We start from the raw sequence: 19,815 nt of genomic DNA on the forward strand, positions 1-19,815 counted from the left end.
CTATTATTTCTTTATTTCTTGTCAGGAAATGTTGTCTAAAGTGGTGCGACGATACAATTTTTTATTTTCTACATTTTCTACAATGTTAAACAATCTACTTATCATTGCAGTTACTGCTCTTTTTATTTAGTACTTTACAGCAAGAGTGTATGTGGGGCAGATGTCATAGGCTTGTTCATGATTAGTTCTGCAGTTGTTTTCACTGGTGGCAATTAATGTAGGGAGAGGTACTTTTGTGTTTTCCCTTTCATCTGCAGAATGAATTGGCTGGACAAACATGAAAAAAAAAGTAACACGGGAAGGGGGTATTTAAGTGATGGGGGCTGACCAGTAACAATTCTCTTCATTTTTTTGGCTTTAAAAACTCTTTCTACGGTGCTATGCTATAATGTTCTATAAAGCTTCACATTACATGTTGTGGTTGGCCAGGAGATCACCAACAGCAATGGGCAAACAGCAATCAATAAGAAAATAAATAATTGCATATGTTCTGTTGTATTCCAACAATTGTATGTAGGAATGACAATCTCAAAACTTTGCCCTTACGGAAGGCATTCAATTTAACTGAACTGAGGTTTAGTAGTGCTATAGACATGGTTAAATGTGTGTGTGTGTGTGTGTGTGTGTGTGTGCGTGTGTGTGTGTGTGTGTGTGTGTGTGTGTGTGTGTGTGTGTGTGTTGAAAGTATGTTTATACACCACTAACCATAATGTTTATGTTAATGCATGCCTTTTAAGACATTACATTTTGTGTTCTGGCATTACTGTTGGTTGCACTAGGCAGGGTGTTCCTGTACTTTTTGTCTTACGTCTTACCTCAGACCACTAACTAACTAACCACCACCTATTTTTAGTGGTCTGAGGTCTTACCAGTATTTACCAAGAAAGATAGTGATTCTCAGCTTGGTCGTTAATTATTCAGGATTACGTTAGCATTACGTCGTTTGGGTGGAGAAATGTATAATGACATGCATAATGAACACGTGTGATAAACCATGGATGTATTAGTCTAACTAATACATCCATGGATAAACTTACAGCCCTTTAACTTGAGATACAGCCTAATTACTGAAAATCAATAATTTTTGCAATTTACTCATTAAAGGCTTTAGGGGATGTATGTGATTTCTCATGGTTGATGTATTGTGCCAATGTATATGGATTTTGAAGCATATATTCCAAAAATATAGCTTTGTTAAAAGTAAAGGCTATGTCAGGAAATTTCATGTGTGCACTGTTATGGTTGACAGATATACCAAATTATATGAAATTTGAAGTTTGCATTCTTAAAAGCATGACTGCCTGTGCCTGGCACCCTATTTTGCATATGACTGACTATATTTTGGGTTGGAGAACTTGTGGTGACTCACTAGCACAAGTAATCACCAAAATATAATATAAACATTCCCTAGCTGGGTTGTTCACACATGCAAATTTTAATAATCCTGAGTGACACACAATCTAAACAGCTGTTTGCAGGAGACCTTGTCTTATTTTGAAAGGTTTTTACATTCTTTGAAACAAACAGATTGATTTTCAACTACTTTGTGTATCAAGTTATCATCCTACGACATTCATAAGCAATTTGTACATGATACATGACCTGTGTGTTTCTCGGAGCACAGAAAAAATACTGAAAACAAGACCCAGAAGCTAGTGCTCTGTACAGCAGTCTGAATTTCCCGCATTTGCATAGATTAGCCATAATCCTCTTTGTATAGGGCAGTTCTGTGTTTGATATTAACTGTGCAAATTATTCATTAAAATTGTAAGCTATATATCAAACTTTATAGGACATGTGTGCTTTGTTATGGTTAATGTATGTACTAAATTATATTGAAACTGAAGTATGTATTCTGGAGATATACTCTAATTACTGAAAATCATTAATTATGCAAATTATTCATTAAAACTGTAAGCTACATCAAGAAACTTTGTAGGACATACATGTACCAAACTATATTGAATCTAAACTATGGGTTCCAAAGATACAGCCTAATTACTAAAAAAACACATTAATTATGCAAATGCTAATTAATGCTCATAGGATGTTTACCAAAATCTAATCAGTTCGTCATTACCATATTGAAGATGTGTGGTAAGTTTGATTAGAATTGATAGAATTGATGCAGTAGGTTTTGAGATATCGTGTCCACAGAAGACATACATGCACATGCATGCACACAAACACACACACACACACACACATATCCCGGGACATACATACATACATACATACATACATACATACATACATACATACATACATACATACATACATAACAACCTCCCCTTTCTATTAATATGAAATCTTCAATTTACTACTTCGCCCTCAGTGTTCAATTTTAAATCCTGTAGCTACGTTTCTTTAGTTAATAAGTTTCTCCATCGACCCAATGGTTTCTTCCATGTTCTCTGTACAACTATGTCTATTGTCCATTTTCCCGCCTGAGAGTGTCGGCTATTTACCTTTCTGGTCACCTCCACTTTTCATGAAACTTTGAAAGAACAAAGGCCATCGCTGGTGTTATAGGTTATAGTGAACACCCCTACCTACTTTGCATAAACCCTAGGCCCTTTGACAACTAAACACGTCATATCAACACGTACGGAACCGAAGCTAGTAGTACTAGTGTTCCCACGCGTCTTGGTATAGTGGCAACTGATAACGATAAGTGATTGGCCCAGACAACTACACCACATGCAGTGTGTGTGACCAGCCCAATCAATGTACACGTTAACCGTACAGTCCACGGAAAATTATCTTGGTGTTCTCTATGAAGTTGGAAAAGACACTCGTAAGGATACCATCTATCGATCTGTATAGGATCAATATCGTGTGCTGTAAGCTGTTACTAGTTTTTAACCGGGTGGTTTCGGAAGACTGACACAGTTCGATCGAAAGACTGGAACAAGTTCGAGACTAGACTCGACCTAGGACCTGCGAGCCGAAATGTCAACAGAAATGACCATATGTATCTATGGCCTAGTTGCCATCTTTATTTCAGTTGATCTCCGTGTTGCCGGTAAGTTTCTTATTTCTTGGTCCTCTAGAAATGTTAGTGCAACGTTACAATAATGTAAACAAGCGACAGGTTCCTGTCTTTACAAATGTGTGTCCTTGAAACACTAAACATCGTACAACCTGTGTTGCGTTGCTGCATGACCAGCCACGTTTATGAATCAAAATTCCAAACTCCCCAAACTTTCAACTGTCCCATGACCACTCCCACTTCTCAGTTTAATGCTACAGTAAAATGTAAATCAGTCGAGTTGTTGTTAATGTGAAGAATGATAGCATATTTGGCGAGACCATGTTTTCCACCAAGTCGACACTGCAGTGAAGCCTCACATCCCGCACTTCATGAACTTGATCTTGAAGATATCCGTAGTACCGTACGGTCGGCGTTTGTTGTGTTTCTGAAATGTAAAAAAATCACGAGTACTTTTATTTTCGTCAAATGGTTATTATTATTAACTTGTTCAAAGCATTCAAGAAACATATTTTATATGTAAAAACGAAACTTGTACTTGAACCTGACGGATGTGTACGTTTACAAAAACAATACACAACGGAATACACAATGAAAATAATACATACTAGTAGCTGTTAGATGCAGTAAAGGCTGTAGCCGTCGCTCTCGGTCCTTAAAAAAAACTAACACTACAATTATTGCAGCTAACGATACATACATTTCATATATTATTGTAATTTAGTACAAATATGGTTGTATGATAATTGATAGTTTTTTCCTCGGGAATTGAAAATAGGTAGTATATTATTATTACACAACGGTAGACTTTCAACATATATATTGTCGAGTAAAGCCATGAAGAAAAATACTTCACTAAATATTGAAATTGTTTATAAGCCAAACATTAACAGCAGGCCAGATGTACATCATCACTCATCAGGTGTGTATTTTCATTTTGTTGAGGCAAAAAATCCCCTGCATAAAAGGATGTGTGCTTTCACAGTTACCCATATTACAGAAGTTTAAACCATTTCTAAAAGTGTTGTCTTTACAGCAAAAAAAAATTAGAAAAATTGAAGAAGAAAATGTCTGTATTATAAATGCATTGTGTCTATCAACCATAAATATGCACACACAAACTCCATTTACAAACTCAAGCACATTGGCAGTAGGCCAATATTTAGATTCTCTAGTCCATGAAAACATATAATGTTTTGGTCTTCCCTCCTAGTAACAATACATTACATGTAACTGTCACTGCACTGACTCAAGTTTCAATTACCTGAGTCAGTCTATGCTTGAATTTTGGGATATTCCATAACTCAGAGCCAATGGATACATTTGTATAGATGCACATCACAAATTAAAGAGAATATATTTGCATACATTACCCAAGTTATGGCATAATTTACATTTTAATATTTAAACGTCCAATGAGAAAAGTAGGGTTTCAATACCATCAGGCATCTTGTTTAAATTATTTTGTTTCATCATTGGTTGCTAAGTGAAAAACTATTGATATGTTTATTGTTACATTGTATTATATTTTTGTAAAAGGTATGCAATTTGACAATTTATGTGCAAATATGAAAAGTTTTGTCCAAGATAGAGAAAAGAAAAACCCAACAATATAACAAAAGAAATTAACATATAAGAAGACAAAGTAATTTTTCCAAACGCATTCTGTGTAGAAATGTAAGCTATTCAATTTCCCCTTACTTTTTACCAGATTTCCTTCCAGAATTATCATTAGTTACCTAGTTTTGAAAAAAAAATGAATATTTAAAAAAAGATACATCAGTGTTAGTGTAATGAAATGTCAAACATGTTAACTTTGGACAACTTTCAATGTACATGTAAGAAGTGAAACTGAACATGTCAACTCCAATGCTTTAGGGTCTGAGTTCTCAGAGTCACACACTTTACTCACACCCATTGTGGAAAATTCCACATTGGATCACAATGGCTTTACTCGGTCTGAAAGTATTCACTATGAAAACCATATGATGGACAGTCTGTGCCAACATTCAGGCTTTCAGTGTAGTATTGAAGAAATGACCCTCCAGTCATCACTGCACTTATTGTATAATTGTTTTACTTTGAATGATAATCCTTGCCATTCTTGACTAAACAAATTTATTCTTTTGTTAATATTAATGCCTATGAATACATGTTACAGTTATTGATAAATACATTGCATTCATTTATAACATTTTGCATGTTATACTCGGATTTAGTTGGAATGCAGAATAAATAAGAAAGACAGGTTTTTGACCACTTTGGAAAATATGCATTTAGTATGTAGATACATGTATTAAGTGTTAGGCAACAATTGACAACTGTTAAATCCCCTCCCCCCCCCCCCCCCCCCCCCCCCCAAAAAAAAAAAAAAAAAAATTGTTTCTGGTCAGGGTTTGTCTAGTCTTGCTGCTAGACGTTCAGGCTTTCTTTTGATACTATAAGCGAACGAAGTTCGCAGTGATGGCTTGCCCGAACAGTCTAGCAAATGTCATTTTCAGACTGGACATTCCATTGAGATTACGTTAAGCGGTGGGTTGGGTCATGTATGCATATATATACTTTAATATATTCAATCTCTGCATGCAGGTGTTGACAAGCACATGTTACGTCATTATTATGTCTTATCGGTTTATGGTAATTGTGAGTTTGATGAGTGTGTAGACGTTGTCATTCACACATTTCAGTTAACACATTGGTGGTTATTTTTACCAGCTCCTCCTTAAGATGAATATGCATGAAAAATTAGCCATTGTCCTCTGTTTGTGCTTGTCGCTAATGCGGTTCTCTGATTGGCAGTTATTTATATCCTGAACTGCAGAGATGACATTTGCTAGACCTTGGATGTTCCATCCTCGATAGCGATGTTCGGTCGTGTGTCGTATTGTATGAAAAGAACATCCGAGGTCTAGCAGATAGACTAGGGTTTGTCTAAAATGACTATAATGTGATTTTTTTTTTAAATTTTGTTCTCAACAAACTAGTCACTCAATCTACTATTTATGTCAGCTACTGTTCTGTTTATTTAGTGCTTTAGAGCAACTGTGTATGTGGGGCAGATAGCATTTGCGTGTTCATGTTCACAGTTGTCTCTGCAGTTGTCTTCACTGAAGTAGGGAGGGTTATTTTCATGTTTCCCCCTGAATCCGTAGACTGCATGGGCTGAACAAACACACCCAAAAAAAGACTGACGCAGGGTATTTAATTGATGTACATGCTGACCAGAAGCATTTTTTTTCCCGGTTTCTGTTATGACATAATCACTATCTGAAATTCAGTATTAATCAGAATATTATAGATTGAGAGAAGAAACATTGATACATGTACATACACATACACATACAAAATTTATGTATATCAGTGCATGCATGCATGTACACACACATACACATACATGTACACAGTATACATACACACACACATGATACATACACACATACATACATACATACATACATACATACATACATACATACATACATACATACATACATACATACATACATACATACATACATACATACATACATACATAAACATACACACACAAAAAAAAAATAGGTACACGATCTTTTATTGTACATTTTTTACCAATTTGTCCTACATTCGTATTGCAGGAATAAAGTTTCAAAGTCACCCCCAAGCAAGACAAGTGCGGATTGAAAACACTGCACCTTTTTTCTGTGCGGTCACAGGAGACCCCACACCAAATATCACCTGGTTAAAAGATGGGGTACCACTAGATCATAACAATGTGCAAAAGTATGACATTGTGGCAAATGAATTTGATAATAGGGCCATAAGTGACTTAAGGTAAGTTATTCGTCAAAACATTGTAGCTACAGTAAAAATGATCATTCTTGGACTGTAGGATCATAACTTATAAATGAAAATTTCAACTCATACAGTCAAAAGATTGTTTTGTACTCAAAATTTTTGAGATTTGTTTTCCCAATGACCAGTTATGAAGCTTTTAAAGGTTACAAGTAAATGCCTTCCTGCATAAAAGGGCAACAAATGCCACTACTGCATATAACGGATATGTTCAAGAGGTCATTGTAGTGCCTTCAGAACATGCTACATGTATATGGTCCTTATACAATGTACTGTGTAGATTTTGAACTTTTTAAATTCTGCATGTAGGAATCTATAGGGTTGTTTGGAAGTGTGATCAATACAAATGATAAAATGAATATTAGGCATACTATACTATAGAATTCTGAATATTGCTGTATTATGTAGGAATCTGTTATATTGTCCTACTGTACTTACATGTCTGTGTTCTATAATGGGATATTGTACTTACATGTCTGTATTCTATAATGAGATACTGTACTTACATGTCTGTATTCTATAATGAGATACTGTACTTACATGTCTGTATTCTATAATGGGATATTGTACTTACATGTCTGTGTTCTATAATGGGATACTGTACTTACATGTCTGTATTCTATAATGAGATACTGTACTTACATGTCTGTATTCTATAATGGGATACTGTACTTACATGTCTGTATTCTATAATGGGATACTGTACTTACATGTCTGTATTCTATAATGGGATATTGTACTTACATGTCTGTATTCTATAATAGGATATTGTACTTACATGTCTGTATTCTATAATGGGATACTGTACTTACATGTCTGTATTCTATAATGGGATATTGTACTTACATGTCTGTATTCTATAATGGGATACTGTACTTACATGTCTGTATTCTATAATGGGATATTGTACTTACATGTCTGTATTCTATAATGGGATACTGTACTTACATGTCTGTGTTCTATAATGGGATACTGTACTTACATGTCTGTATTCTATAATGGGATACTGTACTTACATGTCTGTATTCTATAATGGGATATTGTACTTACATGTCTGTATTCTATAATGGGATACTGTACTTACATGTCTGTATTCTATAATGGGATATTGTACTTACATGTCTGTATTCTATAATGGGATACTGTACTTACATGTCTGTATTCTATAATGGGATACTGTACTTACATGTCTGTGTTCTATAATGGGATACTGTACTTACATGTCTGTGTTCTATAATGGGATACTGTACTTACATGTCTGTGTTCTATAATGGGATACTGTACTTACATGTCTGTGTTCTATAATTGGAAACTGTACTTACATGTCTGTATTCTATAATGGGATATTGTACTTACATGTCTGTATTCTGTAATGGGATATTGTACTTACATGTCTGTATTCTATAATGGGATATTGTACTTACATGTCTGTATTCTGTAATGGGATACTGTACTTACATGTCTGTATTCTATAATGGGATACTGTACTTACATGTCTGTATTCTATAATAGGATATTGTACTTACATGTCTGTATTCTATAATAGGATATTGTACTTACATGTCTGTATTCTATAATGGGATACTGTACTTACATGTCTGTATTCTATAATGGGATACTGTACTTACATGTCTGTATTCTATAATGGGATATTGTACTTACATGTCTGTATTCTATAATAGGATATTGTACTTACATGTCTGTATTCTATAATGGGATATTGTACTTACATGTCTGTATTCTATAATGGGATATTGTACTTACATGTCTGTATTCTGTAATGGGATATTGTACTTACATGTCTGTATTCTATAATGGGATATTGTACTTACATGTCTGTATTCTATAATGGGATATTGTACTTACATGTCTGTATTCTATAATGGGATACTGTACTTACATGTCTGTGTTCTATAATGGGATATTGTACTTACATGTCTGTGTTCTATAATGGGATACTGTACTTACATGTCTGTGTTCTATAATGGGATACTGTACTTACATGTCTGTGTTCTATAATGGGATACTGTACTTACATGTCTGTGTTCTATAATTGGAAACTGTACTTACATGTCTGTGTTCTATAATGGGATACTGTACTTACATGTCTGTATTCTATAATGGGATACTGTACTTACATGTCTGTGTTCTATAATGGGATACTGTACTTACATGTCTGTATTCTATAATGGGATACTGTACTTACATGTCTGTGTTCTATAATGGGATACTGTACTTACATGTCTGTATTCTATAATGGGATATTGTACTTACATGTCTGTATTCTATAATGGGATACTGTACTTACATGTCTGTATTCTATAATGGGATACTGTACTTACATGTCTGTATTCTATAATGGGATATTGTACTTACATGTCTGTATTCTATAATGGGATACTGTACTTACATGTCTGTATTCTATAATGGGATATTGTACTTACATGTCTGTGTTCTATAATGGGATACTGTACTTACATGTCTGTGTTCTATAATGGGATACTGTACTTACATGTCTGTGTTCTATAATTGGAAACTGTACTTACATGTCTGTGTTCTATAATGGGATACTGTACTTACATGTCTGTATTCTATAATGGGATACTGTACTTACATGTCTGTGTTCTATAATGGGATACTGTACTTACATGTCTGTATTCTATAATGGGATATTGTACTTACATGTCTGTATTCTATAATGGGATACTGTACTTACATGTCTGTATTCTATAATGGGATACTGTACTTACATGTCTGTATTCTATAATGGGATATTGTACTTACATGTCTGTATTCTATAATGGGATACTGTACTTACATGTCTGTATTCTATAATGGGATACTGTACTTACATGTCTGTGTTCTATAATGAGATACTGTACTTACATGTCTGTATTCTATAATGGGATATTGTACTTACATGTCTGTATTCTATAATGGGATACTGTACTTACATGTCTGTATGCTATAATGGGATACTGTACTTACATGTCTGTATTCTATAATGGGATATTGTACTTACATGTCTGTATTCTATAATGGGATACTGTACTTACATGTCTGTATTCTATAATGGGATACTGTACTTACATGTCTGTGTTCTATAATGAGATACTGTACTTACATGTCTGTATTCTATAATGGGATATTGTACTTACATGTCTGTATTCTATAATGGGATACTGTACTTACATGTCTGTGTTCTATAATGGGATACTGTACGTACATGTCTGTGTTCTATAATGGGATACTGTACTTACATGTCTGTGTTCTATAATGGGATACTGTACTTACATGTCTGTATTCTATAATGGGATACTGTACTTACATGTCTGTATTCTATAATGGGATACTGTACGTACATGTCTGTATTCTATAATGGGATACTGTACTTACATGTCTGTGTTCTATAATGGAAACTTTGATACTGTAACAACATACATGTATATGTGTGTTGTGTTTCAAAAATATAGCATTTGATGAAGTGGTATACTATGAGGTTATTACCCGATATCACCTCATCAATCGTCGTACCACCGTGAGTACAGTTTCCGTAACGTGCCATTAGACATTAGACAAATGAAGAGGTGATATCAGGTAATAACCGATTTATGCCTACATTTGTATGCCCAGGAGTTCAAAGAGAAATTACAAAAAACAAAAGAGCACGGGTTGCTTTGCAGTGCTCTTTGTGTGTCACGCGACCTGTTATCAGGTGACATTCACATACACGGTTTGCTAACCCTGCTCAACCTGTTCCGACAATCATCAATTTTCATCAGTTCCGTTGTAACTTTCCATAATTATTTTGAAATACAATATTGGTATTAGAGTAGGTTCTCTAAAAGTTTCAGAAAATGCTTTAATATGTTAGTAAAACTAGATGGTCGGCCACGGGAGTAATTATTGCAGTACGATAGTGTGGTACGGGTAGCGTGTACACAGTGTCAGTGGATGGCTCACACACAGTCGTGCCCACGGTACCGTTGCAAAATGTATACCTGTACAGTGTTGTTATGAATTTACGATCATAAATAATATCATTTGGGTATGGATATTTTCGTCAAAATTTCCTTGTTTTGAAAATTCCACAGTGTTGTGGCATACGCAATATCCCTAACTTCAACATTGATGGCAATCGGTCGCCAATTTATTTAAATTTGTTTATGTTCAGTATCGACATGTTTTGTGCAATCAGAGAGGTGTTTTCTGATGATGTGTAATGTGAATATCATGATGTTTAACTACCCATATCAGTGATATTTTATGTTAATCATCAGAAGGAGTGATTGATATGGCTATAGGTATATGATAAACTGCTACAGTACAGATCAAGCATAATGGGATATTGTGCATGAACTATGCTTGCATCTTCATCTTGGGGATTAGTGTATGTAAACAGCATTCAATTTGCACCTTTGAGGTGTCCACAGAGCATCTCATTAACAACAATGCATCAGCATCTCATTATAAACATTGCATGATTATTACTAAGGGACGACATCGAAATCAAAAGCATCGTAATTACGCGTCGTAATGAGTAAAGACGAGTAGCTACTAGTAGCTACGATGTACTACGTGAAACAGGGGATAATGAGGTGTTCAAGTTCATGAATAACTGACAATAGATAATCAGTTCACTTTTCTTTGTTTCCCTTAAAGACGTCATCTTTGAGCGTAGATACGCGTAATTTTTTATCGCCAACACACAATAGATAGTGATTCTCACCTTCCGTGTTTCCAATGATGACATCGTCTTCTATCGTAGTTGATCGTAGTTTGTCATAATTTTCGATCGTCAAAGAAAACCACGTACTCAGCCAGTAATGTGCTGATGAAACTAGTACCGTACATGTTTTTATGAGTGCAAGTTCATTGGCGATATTCATAAACAAAACAAAACAATAAGATATGCACGAAATCAAAATATTCAGTAAATCTTTTCACGAACAGGACGGTACATGTATGTATTCGAAATTTATTGTGGACGCATGAACGTAATATTGTAATAGTCCTGGGTTAACAGTAAATCTTTGAGGAAGATTATCGTACAATTGTGTGACTCTCAAAGCATCAAGCGCGGTTAGACTTTCTTTTTTGTTTTTTGCACGGCCGACAAACTAACAGTACAACTTACAAGCTCACCCTTGGCGGCCATGGTAGGGCCAAGAAATGCTGTTGAATTTCCGGGTTGCGGAAGTGCAGTTTTGACTTTTATATCTTCGAATAACGGGATTTGTTTTATATATTCTAAAACAACAACTAATTTTTTATGTTTCTCAGTACAGTAACATTCCTAAATGATGGGGTTGAGTTGAGAAATCGCAATGTTCGGCAACACGTGGCGTGATGCATGATGTCGGTAGATATATAAACATAGAGACGCAAGTGATGAACGTATTCAGTTATTCGTAGCCCGAAATTTCGTCATATAAGTGACGTTTTTCCTCTAAATCTTGAAGAAACAAAACGTTTTTAGGTGACTTCTAAATCAATCAAATCAAACGATATATTAATGCGAGACAAGCTTTAGTTTTTAATTTGTTTTTGTGGACAAATTCGACTGACAAATCCTGCGACTAGAATCTAACACGATCAATGCACCATTCACCAGCCAGACGAAAAAGGGTCGACATGTTTCTTGACCAGCCGAGAAGTGCATAAGGAACTTGTGAGGCAGTCCGAATAAATAGATGTAAAATCCGACGTTTCGAATAAAAATTCTTCTTCAAGGTATTTTTAGGCAAGACATATTAGGTAAACATCAGAATATATCTGAAACACTTAGTTGACTAGGCGACTGTACGAATGCCATAGAAGGCATCGAATGAATAACATTGAAAAAAGTAAGCGTGAAACTGATTTGCGCACAGGAAAGAAAATCTTTTTGTTTCGTTATTTTTTTCACGATGAAGACTACGCGTATGGTCGTAGTTTGGGCTCATGAATAACGGACAATAGGTGTTTACTTTTTATTGTCTGCAACCTAAAGTACATGAATATGCGTTGAGACTTATGAATATTCACTGTAGTACATCGTAACTACTAGTAGCTACTCGCCTTTACTCGTTACGACGCGTAATTACTATGCTTTTGATTTCGATGTCGCCCCTAAGTCACAAAGCATGTGCACATAAAGTGCTGTTTATTTTGTATGAGAGATGCGAGCATTGTTCCATGCAGATGCTTTGATGATGCAACAACAACAGTGCATCAATGCATAGTTAGCACCCCAATTGTGCAAGAATGATCCTTTTGTGATCGATGCGCGCACTCAGGGGATGTTTTATGTGAGCTGCACTGAATATTGGCTTAAAATGTGAGTGTGTTAATCTAGGTTAAGTAGCCAATATATCATGTACAAGGTAAAGGAAGTTTTTCACATGTCCTGTGTAGGTCAACATACTGCTAGTATTACATGCTACATACCTTCAGTGTGTATCAAAACTCCATTCATATTTTGGCATCGTAACAGAAAGAATACACTCTTACGAGTTGTAAATTGTAAGGTAGGATAAAGATTACCAGTATTTCTGTACAACAAAATTAATAAAACCTCAGTGTAATATTTCTTAACAAGAATTTTGATGTATCTGTTCACAAAGTGTTCACAAAACGAAGCTTAATAAGTGTAGGTTCTTTTCACTGAGTGAAAATAAAAGCCCTTGAAAGTCAATTCTTTTGTTCCCGAAAATATTTTGATGTGAGTGTTTCTTGACCCCTGTATTATATCATTTTATTAAAGACTTGAACTTTGACACCATGTTATATTCTTGGGTGAATTCATCATTTGATAGACAACACTGTATAAAATGTACAATGTGAGAGGTCAGCGTATGTACCATTCTTAACAAGCATTTCCAGACAGAGACATTTTTATAGCACTGAGTCACAGAATAAGTAATAATAGTACATACTAGAAGTTCATAGTATGTGAGACAAGCAGAACATAGTAATAGTGAACATTTCATATTTTTAGAGATATTTGGTCATGAAAGGATATTAGTTTATTACTATATTAGTTTTATGGTAACGGCTAGAGAGAGTTAATGTACAGGAAGATTTCTGTTGATTTGAATAACAAAACCTAAACTTGGTAACAATGCAAAGAATGTCAAGGTCATTAAAGTTGGATCAAGTTGACTCAGTCTTAAGTCCTATGGGATGTATTCTGAACCTATCTTAATACATTGTAAATATTATTATGGGATGTGTTCTGAACTTATCTTAATACATTATAAATATTCCTATGGGATGTGTTCTGAACTTATCTTAATACATTATAAATATTATTATGGGATGTGTTCTGAACTTATCTTAATACATTATAAATATTCCTATGGGATGTGTTCTGAACTTATCTTAATACATTATAAATATTATTATGGGATGTGTTCTGAACTTATCTTAATACATTGTAAATATTATTATGGGATGTGTTCTGAACCTATCTTAATACATTGTAAATATTCCTATGGGATGTATTCTGAACTTATCTTAATACATTATAAATATTCCAGTAGACAAAATGGCGTATGGTTTTCAAAACCTACCACTAACACTGGTTGTGCTGTACTTTTATGGACATGTAGTCATATGGTGGGGTTAAAGTTCACCTGTAAAAGTTAGATCTGTGTATTATGAAGCAGTAATTTAGTGCATGATTTTTAGCACAATTGAACTACAGTGTAGGTTCAGTAGTGCTATAGGCATAGAACAGTGTGTGTCCGTCTGTCTGTCTGTCTGTGTGTGTGTGTGTGTGGACGACTTAAACAAAAAAACTGCCAATCCCTAGCAACCATGACCACGCCCATAGCAACAGCCAAACGGTTGTGTATTTCACAAAGATAACGGATTAATAGACAATTGAATAAGCATTCCAAAATGTATGTAAATTTGCCTAGCAACAAGACAACGCCCATAGCAACAGCCAAATAATCATGTATATTGCAAAGATAACAGGAAAATGAAAGACAAATGAATAAACATTAAAAAATGTATGCAAATGAGCCTAGCAACAAGACCATGCCCATAGCAACAGCCAAATGATCACACATATTGCGAAGATAACAAGGATTAACAGATAAATGAATAAACATTCAAAAAATGTATGCAAATATGCCTAGCAACAAGACCATGCCCATAGCAACAGTCAAAGGATCGCGTATATCGCAAAGATAGCAACATGGTTGGATAGGCAACTGGATAGTCGTTCAGCAAATGAACACCTATACCTAGCATGGACTAGCATATGGCAGGGTTTTACATTACTTTTGGATTATGGGGGTCCTTGGGACCCAAGGTCCGAAAATTTGGGGGTCCCAACTGCAAATCTGGGGGTCATTCACAAAATCAAGAAATTGATGTCTGATAAATGAGGTAATACGACAATGGACATCAAAATAAGCACGAACAAAATTGAATTGAATTTAAAATTAATTTGAATTGAATTGGCAAATAAAAAAATAACTAAATATTACTTTAAGTCCAGTCTTTATTCAGTCATGATTAGAAATAACAACTCTGTTATGTTCATTCATGTAGTTTACATTCTACCAGCAGCTCCTGGAACAAACTTTTTGGCTGTGATCTTAGGAAATACAAGTCATCAATGACAGGGCCAACCATTATAATAAATTAACCTGTTGTTCAGTCTTACATGATTCAGTCTTTCTATTTCCCCTTTTGCTACACCTCCTCAACATATTTGCATTGATACCAATTTTCTTGTGTACTGTTATGACTTATGCCACGAGTTTCATCAAGTATTAGTACCAAGACAGTCAACTCCATGTATCTGGTCAATAAGAATTTTGAAAGTACCTAGTACCTTTTCAATGCATTCGAACTCCATGACAATCTTGGGTCGTTTGTAATAGTCAATGTCTAAACTGTTCAAATTTTGGACATGCATGAAATCGGTAAATACATCACAAGGGAGATCCTGTTTTATACTAGCTATAACATAATCAGTATGGAGAGTATGTAATTTAGCTGCGTATGATTTTAGATTGACTACGAGCTGGCTGATTTCATGGACAACAATTGAACACTGTTAACATGACTTCTAGAGTCTTGATTGTCGTGTAAGAGTTGAGTTGCGGAAGTATTATTTGTACATCCGTACAAGTCAGTGAAGGATTTTTGCTTTCGTTTTCAAACAAATGGGCCTCATATTGCACAATGTTACGGTCTGACATGCAACGAAGTCATTTAAATTGACCAAGCCACCCATTGTTGGACAATCAATCGTTTCTCGGTAGAGCCATGCCAGTGACTTCTCACTAGTATCGGCTGGTGATGCTGCTATAGTAGAATCCATGTCAAACAGCCTGCCACTGAAGGAACGGCGGAGATCGGTCTTTCATCTCAGAGCAGTGGCCATATTTAAAGTTGAGAATAATGGTATATATCTTCTTATTGGTGTAAACGTTAACATCCTTATGAATAAATAACGAGATTTCGGAGTGTTCCATTTCAAATCAGGGGCTTCCGATGTAGTTAGCAATGAGGTGCGAGCACATTAAAACGGAGAGGGATATTTAACTACGACGAAATTCCTACGTCCCAGAGGACGCAGTAGTAATTTTTATCGGGATCCCAAGTCCATAATTATGCGTAAAAGACGAAATATATTGTGTCATGTAAAACCCTGATATGGATAAACATTTTTAAAACTACAGTTGTGCTATAACACCATTGGCGGTATTTTTTTATTTTGTCAATGCTCTTGCACAGCCAAGCCAATCATGTGGTCTGATACCTGTGAGGTTGCAGGCATCCTCACAAGTGATCCATGCCACTGATAGGCAAGATCATCTGTAACTGCTTGGGATTGTAACACTGAGAGCAGCACATACAGTAACCCTTTCAAGAAGCATTTCTCACTGTCACCTGACAGTGTAAATATGGGTTTGGTCAGCTATGCTGTCCTTTAAACTATAGAAAAACTCTAGCATCTTAAAATGGATATGTTTCCAAACTGGGTTGTGATAGGTCACATGTAGACTTTTATACAAATTTACCACTGAAAAACAACAATGGCAGCCTCAAGGATTATCTGATGCCTCGATTTACTTTGATTTTCAAGTTTAAAGTGTGAAAGATGAAAGGAAACCCCCATACAAAGTAATGCTAAATTTAAACACATACCCTTGACCTTGTTGATCAGAGTTAGCCTGCAGCATTTTAGTCAGGCGCCATTGTAGTATAAACAGAAACATTGGCCTAAACTACCCCACCTCTGACTTCTAGCATACAACTATAGTCCTATATATCTGTAGTATAAACAGAAACATTGGCCTAAACTACCCCACCTCTGACTTCTAGCATACAACTATAGTCCTATATATCTGACCCAGATTCAATCCGTTAAACTGAACCAGATCACTTTAATTCATATTGAATCCACTCTCTGCCCACACTCAAAAATTGAAAGATGAATTTGATTCCAATTACATTAGCGTGCCTGTCCACACACTACCAGCTTTGATTTGGATTACTTATTATAGCCATGTCAGGCACTTTTTCAAAAGCGTCTTTTGCTTATCAAACCTGTAGTAGTTGGATAGATCTCATTGAAAGATGGAAAATGACACTTGCATGACTAAAATCGGCCAAGAACTTTTGAAGATACAGATTTGTAAAGCATTAAATTTCCAAATTTCTTTCTGCTATGACTTCCAAATTGTGAACAATTAAGTTTTTCCCTACTTTGTGATATGATATAAACAAGAACATAAATTTTAGGCAAAGTTATCAGTTTTTCACATAGAAAAAGTGTTTGTCAACTAAAACAAGGCGGTACTGTAGTAAGCATCTATCATAAATATGAATACAGGTATATGGAAATCACGAGTTTTACTAAAATCAGTAAATGTTGAAAACTGTTTTCTGTAAAAAAAAAAATAAGTCCCATTAATTATGTATGCATATTTCTTGTAAAGAACTTTGTAATTTATAAATGCTATCATCATGAAATTTAAGATTTTTTATGTTTCAAAGGGTGCTAAATCTGGTGTCATAGAAATCTGGGTACATATCCTCCAAACATGAGTTTCCAAAATTATCCAAATTAGGTGGGCTAATTATGCAAATGTTTGCAAAAATTATGAAAGAGACAAAGTACACTTCATTAAATTTTCTTTCACACCATATGATACCAACTGCAATGTACATAGGCCACCATTCTAATTTCAAATGCAGGTTAAAATGCATCCCTGAATACAGGCGATAGACCCCAGAAAAATTAATGAAAAATTAAACATTATTTCATGTTGTAGGAGTAAAGAACAAAAACCACCTTTGCGTTCATTTCCATCACCAAAAGGAATATATCCATCACTTTAAACCACTTTCAGGCCATTCAGAACTACTAGCTTTGCGTCCTGTGGTGGCCATTTTGATCAGTAATCACTGCATCTTTTCCTGGCCCATGCACATACTATCGCAAAGACGGTTCCCATGCAAAACTAAACTTGTAATCAGAGAGGACTCACTCAATCAAAATCAGTACCATACATAATTCTATACAAGAAACACTAAATTTCAACTCAGAGGTATCGTTTATCTTAAATTCCTGGCACTTCTGGTCCAAAATCGACTTGAAAGTTTTAAATTGTCTCCTAGCGGTGGATAACAGCAGAAAATCAACAGGACGAGGCTATGACCAGTCGCAAACTTCAAAGACCTTTCAAACAAGAGGTCATATGTTGAGATCGAGTAACCCAGTCCCCTCTGTCTTTCAGATTCATGAAATTAATTGAATTGGATCCGGATCAGATTATGTAGTATGGACAGGTAAATTGAATTGGATCCAGATCTGATTATGTAGTATGGACAGGTAAATTGAATTGGATCCAGATCTGATTATGTAGTATGGACAGGTATATTGAATTGGATCCACATCAGATTATGTAGTATTGACAGGTAAATTGAATTGGATCCACATCAGATTATGTAGTATGGACAGGTAAATTGAATTGGATCCGGATCTGATTATGTAGTATGGACAGGTAAATTGAATTGTATCCAGATATGTAGTATGGACAGGTATATTGAATTGGATCCACATCAGATTATGTAGTATGGACAGGTATATTGAATTGGATCCACATCAGATTATGTAGTATAGACAGGTAAATTGAATTGGATCCGAATCAGATTATGTAGTATGGACAGGTAAATTGAATTGGATCCAGATCTGATATGTAGTATGGACAGGTAAATTGAATTGGATCCGGATCTGATTATGTAGTATGGACAGGTATATTGAATTGGATCCACATCAGATTATGTAGTATGGACAGGTACATGTAAATTGAATTGGATCCACATCAGATTATGTAGTATGGACAGGTATATTGAATTGGATCCAGATCTGATTATGTAGTATGGACAGGTATATTGAATTGGATCCACATCAGATTATGTAGTATGGACAGGTAAATTGAATTGGATCCACATCAGATTATGTAGTATGGACAGGTATATTGAATTGGATCCAGATCTGATTATGTAGTATGGACAGGTAAATTGAATTGGATCCGAATCAGATTATGTAGTATAGACAGGTAAATTGAATTGGATCCAGATCTGATTATGTAGTATGGACAGGTATATTGGATTGGATCCAGATCTGATTATGTAGTATGGACAGGTAAATTGAATTGGATCCGAATCAGATTATGTAGTATGGACAGGTAAATCGAATTGGATCTAGATCTGATTATGTAGTATGGACAGGTATATTGAATTGGATCTGGATCTTATTTTGTAGTATGGACAGGTAAATTGAATTGGATCCAGATCTGATTATGTAGTATGGACAGGTAAATTGAATTGGATCCAGATCTGATTATGTGGTATGGACAGGTAAATTGAATTGGATCCAGATCTGATTATGTAGTATGGACAGGTAAATTGAACTGGGTCCAGATCTGATTTTGTAGTATGGACAGGTGAATTGAATTGGATCCAGATCTGATTAT

The 19,815-nt window shown here is 35.1% G+C and overlaps 1 protein-coding gene across 1 annotated transcript in view; it reads left to right on the top strand.

Moving 5' to 3' along the window:
* Positions 1-2,724: 2,724 nt before the first annotated feature.
* The window catches only part of LOC144453352 (tyrosine-protein kinase Mer-like), a 75,605-nt gene continuing 58,514 nt past the window's right edge, over positions 2,725-19,815 (top strand). The window contains exons 1-2 of the mRNA XM_078144622.1: positions 2,725-3,025; positions 6,610-6,805. Of these exons, the coding sequence (XP_078000748.1) occupies positions 2,953-3,025; positions 6,610-6,805 (269 nt within the window). The 5' untranslated portion in view covers positions 2,725-2,952. The remainder of the gene's footprint in view (positions 3,026-6,609; positions 6,806-19,815) is intronic.

The sequence above is a fragment of the Glandiceps talaboti genome, chromosome 2, assembly GCF_964340395.1.
Source record: "Glandiceps talaboti chromosome 2, keGlaTala1.1, whole genome shotgun sequence".
In the NCBI taxonomy this organism is placed as follows: Eukaryota; Metazoa; Hemichordata; class Enteropneusta; family Spengelidae; genus Glandiceps; species Glandiceps talaboti.